The 9,387-nt window shown below is 59.4% G+C and overlaps 2 protein-coding genes across 2 annotated transcripts; one reads left to right on the top strand and one right to left on the bottom strand.

The window, feature by feature from the left end:
* Positions 1–1,831: 1,831 nt before the first annotated feature.
* On the top strand, positions 1,832–4,047 carry BXZ73DRAFT_55264 (uncharacterized protein; the record flags this gene model as incomplete). The annotated part of the gene is made up of 3 exons (XM_048021311.1): positions 1,832–2,065; positions 2,115–2,211; positions 2,330–4,047. The coding sequence occupies 3 exons, from the start codon at positions 1,832–1,834 to the stop codon at positions 4,045–4,047; spliced, it is 2,049 nt and encodes a 682-aa protein (XP_047872388.1).
* Positions 4,048–7,685: 3,638 nt separating this feature from the next.
* Positions 7,686–9,169, bottom strand: BXZ73DRAFT_106806 (arsenical-resistance protein; the record flags this gene model as incomplete). Its single annotated transcript, XM_048016731.1, has 5 exons — positions 7,686–7,859; positions 7,925–8,489; positions 8,549–8,792; positions 8,845–8,988; positions 9,043–9,169. 5 exons carry the CDS (start codon positions 9,167–9,169, stop codon positions 7,686–7,688), a joined length of 1,254 nt encoding a protein of 417 aa, XP_047872387.1.
* Positions 9,170–9,387: the final 218 nt, after the last annotated feature.

The following is a 9,387-nucleotide window of genomic DNA, read 5'->3' as shown; positions in this document are numbered from 1 at the left end:
GATGTGGGAGCGTGATTGCCTGAACAGGAGGAGGGAAACGCGCACGTGAACGTGACGCCACGCGTGAATTTCGAATTCGTGGCATCCGTGGTACACGCGCTAAAAGACATCTTGATTCCCATCCACCGTGACCATCACAGCGTACAGCCGGCCGGGCTCTCAACGTTCATGGCTTACGTCCACATCGTCATGACTATATAAGATGAAAAAGGGATACCTCGCTACCTTGAGCACTTCATCCTGTGTTTGGCTCACATAAACAGAGTCGTCGACTTTGAAGGGTGACCGCGCAAACTTGGGCATCCATATCGGCCACGACGCTAGTAAAACGCGTCTCAAGAAGGGCGCGGTGGGCGGTGGCGCGTGTCTTCGCTATTTTCTATGTCACCGATGTGTATTCAAATCCAGAGGTCACAAAATTTGTTCAGCGCCCTTCCAGCACTGCATCAAGTTGTCGTCCCCAGCGCTGTCTCCTTCAAAGACGCGGGGCCTATCAGACAGCTGCGGTGAGTGACCTCATACTCCCAGATGCGAATATTTACGGTATATGTGACCGCATACAGATCCTCGTCTGAACCCCCACCAGGATCAGAGCTCAGACACGTAACGCGTATCGTGACCGCATTCGTGTCTGGTGGACGGGACAATCACGTAGGTGTCCCTCGGTTGAGCTTCTTTCCAGCGCTGTTTTGGATCATAGACCTGCAACAGGGGAATTCCATCACGCACAAGTCCCGGTTCTACGTGCACAGTCGGCGCGAGCCGTATCACGCCTGCATTGGTCCCGATGAGCCTCACGCTGTCTCGCGATGGATAGCAGTCAAGCAATGCAATTCCGAAGTAAGTTTCGTGTCAGGCCCGGTGTCGCCTGCCGTTTTTCATCGCGGGATAGCCGCCGTTACGGCAGGAACTCGTACGTACATAGCACAACGTAGAGACTTGACTGTATTCTGGCTCGAATCCATCATCATCATCAGCCTGCCGTTTTTCATGCACGTGCTGCGCAGAGTCACTCCCGTGACCTGCTTCCAAGTTCCAACACACGCCTTTGCCATGTGAACTTTGAAGGGCCCTTATCAACAGCAAATCACCTGCCACACTACCGCCCGTACTCGATCGTTGGCACCTCAGGGCGCCGTATCGATTCATCAACTGCCTTCCATGCACTACCGTCATTCTCGTGCGCACGGTTGAAGATGTCCAATCGGTGCGCGCCCGACAACGTGCACCCTGTGCGGACGTCATGCTTCAGCTCGGGACGTACCTCCGTCGAGCGCGGAGCGGTCACATCTCTTCTCCTTCATCCGCCATGCTCCCGCATCTTCGGGCACGCACGTCGAGCGTGGCAAGTCCCTAATATTCGTCGACGACCGCGGGCGCTGAGAGGTGCCCGCTTCCTCTTCCTCGCGCTTCATTTCACCTCATGCTCCGCTTTTCCGCTAGTACGCGTCAGGAGGATATCGACAAGGCCCTCACGGTCGCCAAGAAGACGCTCAAGGTCGGCCAGGAGGTGCTCCGGGTGGTCCCGGTTCCGTATGTCGTTGACGGCGTGAAGGTTCTGATCAAAATTGTCGAGAAATTGGAGGTGCGCCGCCAGCCCATGGCCCCTTGTCTCGCATACCCATCCATGCCATCCTTCGTTACCCGGACGCCTTCGCCATCTGTTCTGCAGGAAGTCAGACCGACGGAGAAAGGGCTCCACGAGTTGGCGAACGATCTGGGGAACCTCGCTGGCATACTGCAGAGCGCGTCTGAGCAGATCCAGAGGAGGGTCGACGCGGGCGGGCAGGAAAAGCTTCAGGATCTAGGCGAATCCGTGGGGGAGAGGACGATGAGGTTCCTAAGGTGTGTCACAGCCTTTCTGTATGCGATTCAACCGTCCTCAACTCCCTGCAGGCAGGTGGAAGAGCTGCAAAGTGAAGCGGAAAGGCTGTACACAGGCCCAAATTGGCGTCGATACATCTATCGCGCACGCGATGCTGAGACGCTGAAGGACATGAAAGAAAAAGTGGTTCAGATCACCAGGTTTTTCCAGGCGAGCAGGCTTTCTCGCCCGCTCAGCGCCGTCGCTGACTGCGCACACACAGGCCGACTGTCTGGTTAGAATCATCCAGGAGATGGACCAGCTTATTGAAGGGATGAGGAGGGTGGAGGACAAGTTTGGAAACGTAACGTCGACGGTAGAGGTGCGTGTCTCGACAACGGCCCTCGGTTTCAAACACTGATGCAATTCCACAGAGAGTCGAGGTCGTTCAGATTCAGCAGAGTGAGTGCATATAGTCATTCAGGCCGCTCGTTGTATATTGCTTATTTGCGTGGTGGCGAACAGGAAGCGACGACGTACTCGAGAAGCTACTGCGAGCCGATGCTGGATATCGTGCCTCGACCAACAATGCGAAAAGCAAGTTCCTTCCAGGTACTCGTCAAGAGCTGTTCGAGCAACTCTCCCAGTGGGTTCGCGGCGAAGGTGCGGACGTCGAGGGTCGGTTCATCTGCCACTTGTCTGGCGTTGCGGGCGCAGGGAAGTCTACCATCGCGCGCGAGTTCGCCGAACGCCAAGACTTTGACCATGGACTCGCTGCGTCATTCTTCTTCGCTCGCGACGTCGCGGACTGCTCCACCACCCGCCTTTTTTTCCCAACCCTCGCTTACCAAGTCGCTCGCTCTCAGGGTGATATTCACCCTTTCATCGTCGACGCCGTCCATACGTATCTTGCACGCGGCCACAGTCAACAGATGAAATACGAAGCGGAGGCCCTCTTGACCACGCCATTGTCACTCGTCGACCCCTCGCATCGTCCCATCGTATTCGTCGTCGACGCCCTCGACGAATGCGTCGAGCCCGTGGACCGCTCTCTCCCCAGTCTCTTGGTCAAGCTCCTCGTCGACTGTGCGCAGCACGCACGCTTTCCCGTCAAGATTTTGTTCACGAGTCGTCCCTTGGATGCCGTCGAAAGAGCTATATATGCCAGTATCGACTCTCCGCAGGACAAGATCTACTCCCTCGACCTCAATAACCAGTCCCCTGCATCCCTGCTTAAGGACGTCAAGCTGTTCCTTAAAGACCGGCTGGCGAACAGCATTCCAGGCCACAATATGCTGAGGAACCGCAGCGACCTCGTCGATCGTTTGGCCGAGCGCTCTGAGGGTCTCATGGTCTACGCAGACACGGCGGTCAATTATCTTGGTGAATACCCCGAGGACGTGGAAGACCGCGCAGAGTACTATCTCCTCTTCAACCCCAAGCGATGTGAACTGGTCGGGCCTCTGAACGACCTCTACCTCGAGGCGCTCGAGATTGCGTTCCCAAGACACTGGCTGGAGATCGAGGAGCCGCTGCGGGATCGTGTGCAGACGATGCTCGGGACCATCGCGCTCCTGAAGGACTGCCTCTCGCCGAACGACCTCGAAAGGCTGCTGTCTATTCCCACGAAAACATCCGTATCCGTTCTCCGCCGCCTTCGCTCCGTCGTCGTGTTCGACCGCAACGACCTCGACGCGGCGTTCCGCCCCATCCACGTCACCTTCTCCCAGTTCCTCGTCGACATCCACCCAAAGTACAACAAGGGTCCGTACCTCGTGAACACGGTGCGCGAGCACGGACGCATCGCCGCCGGGTGCCTCGACACCCTCGTGTCTTCCCTGCGCCGGAACTCGCTCCGTGTAGCGTCCAGGGCGGCGCGGTCGGGCGTCTCAGACGTGGAGAGGCGGGTGGCGGCCGAGATCCCGAAACACGTGCGGTACGCGTGTCTGCACTGGGCGGGCCACCTCGCGCAGTCGGACCAGGACTCGAAGGACGCCTACGCGGCGCTGGACAAGTTCGCGAAGTCGGCGCTGCTGCGGTGGGTGGAGACGACGGCGTGGATGGGCCGGATGGACGCGGTGACGGTGTCGCTGGACAGGGTTGTTGCGTGGCAGGTATGTCTTTGGTTTTTTTTTTTTCGTGCTTCGGAGGCTGATTGCGGCCTGCTCTACAGAAGGCCAGTCCTGCACGGAGGGTATTGGAGAGCGTGCGGGTGTGGGTTGGAGAGCACCTTTATACATTGAAGGACGATCCTGAAGCCATCTACCAGTCCGGTGTCAAGCAGCAGGAGGGACCGCATGATTCTGCCACGCCGCCGATCTCCGGACCCAAGAAACTACTGCGAGGTTTTGCGGGGTATCATGCCTCGGGCGACAACGCCGAACTTAGCGAAGCCATCTACCAGTGTGGGGCCCTCGAGCAGCAGGAGGGACCGTTTGTCGAGCCTTTTACTGTTAGACAGGCAACGTACGTACCTGAGAAACCACCCCAAGCCGATGTGAGATATCGCGCCTCAAACGACAACTTTAAGTTGCTTCAAGGCACTCGCCAACAGCTCTCACCAGGAAAATCACAAAATACTAATTGGCACTAGCAGCCCAGTGCCATCGCCAGACTAGCATGTATTTCACCGACACATAATTAAAGCCATGTTACTGCATGACATGGCACGGACAGTTGAAGTGCGGGGAGGATAAAATATATTGGCAAATAATGTGATCTAACTAACTGGGAACGAAGCGTGTCTATGGCCATGTCCTCGTTTGCTGCAACGAGCGCATACATGAAGCAAGCGGCCGCCGACACGGATGTGGGCGACATGTCGAGACCGGGGTCACCGTCGAGCCTCGTCTCTCTCTCTCTCTACGCACTGACTCCGATCGGTCCTAGCAATTGCGCGAGGCCCGGCGTAGGCCGGGACGGCGGTGTGGCCCGCTACTGGCTGGGCGGGACAACCCGCGCGGGATGTGGAAAGGACTCGGAGGGAGGGTAGGGCGGGTGGGAAACGACTTCGGAGGTTGTCCGGAGCTCGGGATCTCAGCGCGAAGAGCGATGACGGTGGAGCGTCTGTTGCAGCGCTTCGCTGGATGCAGAAGCCTACCTCGGCCGGCACCGATACCAAAGGCGGAGAGGCGGGCGGGCGAGGCGGGCGAGGTGGACGCGGTCGAGTTGGGTGACGCGGGCGCGAGGCGAGTAAAAGAGCAGCATGGGCGTGGAGGCCGTGTGCGGGTGTGCGGGTTTGCGAGTGCGCGGGAAGGCAGGGAGATGAAGAGCATACGGCATTGAGAACGTGGAAGGGAGCACGACGGACGACAGAGGGACGCACCGCGAAGGAGCCGGGAGCATTGCAGGCAAATGTCCAGCCCTACGGGGGGAGGGGGGGCGTTGTGGCGTCGAGCGCAGACAGAGTAGGCGAGGTGCGCACTTTGACCAGGCGTTCGCGGCCGATGGCCCATCGAGGAGCGTGGTATTAGTAAGGGCGTGTGAGTATATTGTTTGAAGACCGCTTGAAACTGGGCGAGTTCGGTTGAAGGATGGTGAGGCGGGGGCCGGATGGGGGCACCATGCGCACTGTTCGGCTGGGAGGTCGTAGCGAGATGGGACGGGCGAGGAGACGAGGGGAGGAAGAGAGGGTAGTGTTGCGGAGGGCTCGGCTCGAGCCGGCTCAGGAGCCGGCTCTGAGCCATTCCGGAGCCGAGCCATTCGTCACAACCGGCTCCGCCTGAGCCAATTCGGAGCTGATTATTAGACGCTAAGGGCCGAAGTGCAGCCATGCTGGAGCCGCTGGTTGGAGCCGAGATGGGGCGCTTATCCATAGACCGTGTTCTTGTACAGCCTGGTGAGACAGGCTAGCACCGTACAGTCATTGACTGGTCAGGAGCATGCATCAGGGGTTGCAATCCTGGACTTTGTGACATCAGACAGATGTGTCAGGACCCGGAGGACTCGTTGAGGTGCACCTGTGCGTCCTGGAGGATGCACAGCAACGCACACCTCTCAACATGTCCGCTTGGAGGATTAGTCACTGTCGTGAGGTGGTGGTTCCAACTGGCAGGGAGAGGCACCAGCTCTTCATGCTCGTCCGAATGTGCTCAGACTTGGGCCAGGTTACTGCGTGTGCAACTCAATTGGTGCAAATGGGCACATTTGGAAACCAATCCAGCTGGTTGGCCTGGAATTTGGGTTTTTGGTCAACCTCGTCCGATCACCCTCATAACAATCCTAAAGCCCCCTACACCTCATGGAGGTACATAAAAAGTGGTTCTACAGTCGTGATGCTTCATGGTTGCGTCGTAAAACAAAAATCTTTGTGTCGTTCCCAGCGCCAATTGAAGACTGTGGCTCGTGACGGCTTCAGCAGCTCGGACCCTGACTCAGCCTATTGGAGCCGATTCCGGAGTCGCGGCTCCATTTCCGGCTCTCTCGGAGCTGCCCGGGACCGAGCCGAGCCGAGCCAGAGCCGAGCCATCGCAACACTAAGAGAGGGGACGTTGCAAGGAGAGGGCGTCGGTTCTCACGCGTCCCCGAGGCGGAGCGGTACATAGCCGCTGCAGCCGCACCTCCTGCATGTCCCTCTGGCTCTCGGCGTCGCCGTCCGCCCTTGACCTCGCCCGCTTCACCCGCATCACGATCCCCCCGCCGCCGATCCCCACCAGCGAGGTCGAGCAGGAGAACGAGCTCCTCCAGCGCGAGGTCAAAAATGGCCCCGCCGCGTTCCGCCCAGTGGAAGCAACTATATAGCTTGTCAAAGGCGGCGTGGTCGGTGCAAGGATGGCCAGTGTCTCCTCACGTAATTTGGTGCGCTGCTTGCTTCCACTTGCAAACATCAGCGCCAAGGTCAGCGGATTCAACTGTTACGTTGCGACGCCCACCATCTCTCTGACCCACTAGCTCCTCGCCGACGCCTCTGTGGCCGGCGGCTACAGGCCCGTCCTCATCGACTACTTTGGGGGCGGACGCGTCCCGCACGAGCGTATCTCTGCCCCTGGGGAAACGCAGGACTTCAGCACCCCCATCTGCCCCTCTCCCTCGCAGCCTTGGTCTGCGCTGTAGCGTCTTAAAACCCGTGGTAGTCCAAAGGCACAGGTGCGTCGCCGCTTGTATCTGCATGAGGCTCGCATTGAGGGTATCATTGCCAGGATGCAGCCACGATCTCCACACAATGAGCGGGCCGATGTTCAAACGTTCGTCACCCCCCTAATCCCGTCTCTCGATGCATACGCTCACTGAGCAACTCGTGGTCCATATCATCTCCGGGACAGTCCTCGCCCGGTGTGCTTGATGGTGAGTCCTCCACCTATCACCCCGGCACCCCTCCTCACGCGCACGGCGCGTCCAGACGCGTCCAGACTCGCGTTCACGTTGACTGGAGAGCGGCCCGTGCGGTCATACCGGGAAACGTATGTGTGCTTACGGCCCACGAAATTGCGCCATCGCGCTCGTGAAGTGCCAGAATATATCAAGCTCGTCCGAGTCTTTCTTTGGGTGCTCGAGATGCCATTCGTCGAACTGCTCCACAACAGGCGCGCGTATGCGCGCAACTGGGCAAACTCGTCGTTCTGCCAACCGCGTCCACGATCACAAGGGGTGGGTCCTCCGCACTTGTGGCTCGTTCTCCCGCGTGGAATGCTAACCCCGAGGATCCGGGAGTGCTGTCGCCGGTGCCATGCCTTTACGCTTCGCGCGGAATGTGCAGTCTCACCAGGTCCTAGTACGATGGCTCGCTGCGCATTCCTTGCAGCAAGGGCACTACACATCGCACTGGCTCCTGGTGTGTGTGAGCAATGGGATGGATCTATCAAGTACTAACTGAGGGCACATCGCTCACCCTCTTTCTTCCAACGGCTGCGCGTCTCTAGTCACCCTACCCACCCAATCTCCCCTAGGCGGCGCTTCCCTGCATTCTCTCCGACCACTTCAGCTTCCGCTTCAAAAACAACGCCACCCACGTGAGCCCGAGCAGCACGGGAACCTCGACGAGCGGTCCGATCGTAGCGGCCAATGCTTGGTCCGAGCCAACCCCGTACACCGCGATCGTGACCGCGATCGCCAGTTCCTGCCGTCCCGAGGGCGTTCTGTGAGCCCTCTCGTTTCAACAAGGACTAAGTTCGGCCCACTCACGAAGTTGTTGCTTGCAGCCGTGAAGCTCTGGACGACCGCCATCTCGTACGACCACTCGACGCCCCCGCCAGCCGGGCCCGCAGCCCCAGCCACCTGCCGCCGCCGCGCACGGCGCCCGCACCACCAGACGAACGCGAACGCGGCGGACCACATGAGCGCGAAGTAGAGGACGAGGGGGACAAAGACGCGGAAGACGGGTCCGAGGTTGTGCACGATGTGGTGGCCCTGGTAGGCGAACATGACGACGATCGTGTACAGCAGCCCGATGAAGGCGAGCGGCGAGAACCACGGCAGGAAGCGGGACTCGAGGAACGCGCGCGACGTCGTCTTAAGCACAACGAAGCGCGTCACGATCCCGCAAAGAGCGGGATGCCGAGGTACTGCAGCACGGGCGCCGTCAGCGATGACCAAGATCGGATCGAGGAGGCAGAAGACACGCACGATGAGGACCGAGATCGCGACGTCCTTGTAGGACACGTGCAGAGTTTCCTCGACGCCCCCGCCCCCGCCCAGCACGTTGACGAACAGGAGGGAGAGCGGGGCGTAGAGGACGACCTGGAGGGCGCTGTTGACGATGACGAGGATGGCGCAGTACTCGCCGTCGCCCGCGCGAGCGCGTTCCACACGACGACCATCGCGATGCACCGCGCGAGGCCGACCATGATCACGCCGGTGCGGTACGTCGGGAGGTCGGGCAGCGCGGCCCAGGCGAGGGCGAGCATCACGAAGGGCGCGACGAGCCAGTTGAGGGCGAGGGAGAGCGCGATGTGGACCGCCATGGTGCGCGTCGGGAGCAGCGCGGGCAGGGACTCGTACCGGACTTTGGTGAGGATGGGCCACATCATGACGAGCAGCCCCGTGGCGATCGCTGGGTGGGTGGGCTCAGCGTTGGCAGCATGCGAAGGATACGGAGGACGTACGAGCAGAGACGGACTGGAAGCGTGCTGTGTCGAACGCCTCTTGAACGCCGGGGACAAAGTTCCCGATGAGCACGCCGACGACCATGCAGATGAGGATGGCAGGAGAGAGAAGCCGATCCAATATGCCAAGCTTCTTCATCAGTGCTGTGGATTTCGGCCATGAGTGCAAATGAAAGGCACAGCGTCCACCACACTCACCTGAAGGGGCAGCGGTGTCCGCATCTACCTGAGAGTCGACTGGCGACGCCCTCAGGTCCGACTTCTCCACATTCTCCTGAGAGGGTGGATCCGTCGTGATAGAGTCACCTTTGCCGAAATGATCCATTTTCTGCGCTTTATTGAGAGGGGGTGCAGATGTGGGAGGGAAGAGAGGTGTGGGGGGTTGCTCTGGAAAGCGAGGGCATGTTATGCTCGCCACAGACGCCGAATTTGAAGTTCACGGTCAATATCGACTACTCACGTGATCTCTGGACTCCTCAGTCAGCCAGCTGGTTTGTCATTGTAACTCGTTCGCCCAGTGCGTGAGATTGAACACGGCCGTCC

The sequence above is a fragment of the Epithele typhae genome, assembly GCF_022376455.1.
Source record: "Epithele typhae strain CBS 203.58 chromosome Unknown BXZ73scaffold_91, whole genome shotgun sequence".
Classification (NCBI taxonomy): Eukaryota; Fungi; Basidiomycota; class Agaricomycetes; order Polyporales; family Epitheliaceae; genus Epithele; species Epithele typhae.
The sequence above is the reverse complement of the archived record's forward strand: the minus strand, read 5'-3'. Positions and strand labels throughout refer to the sequence as shown.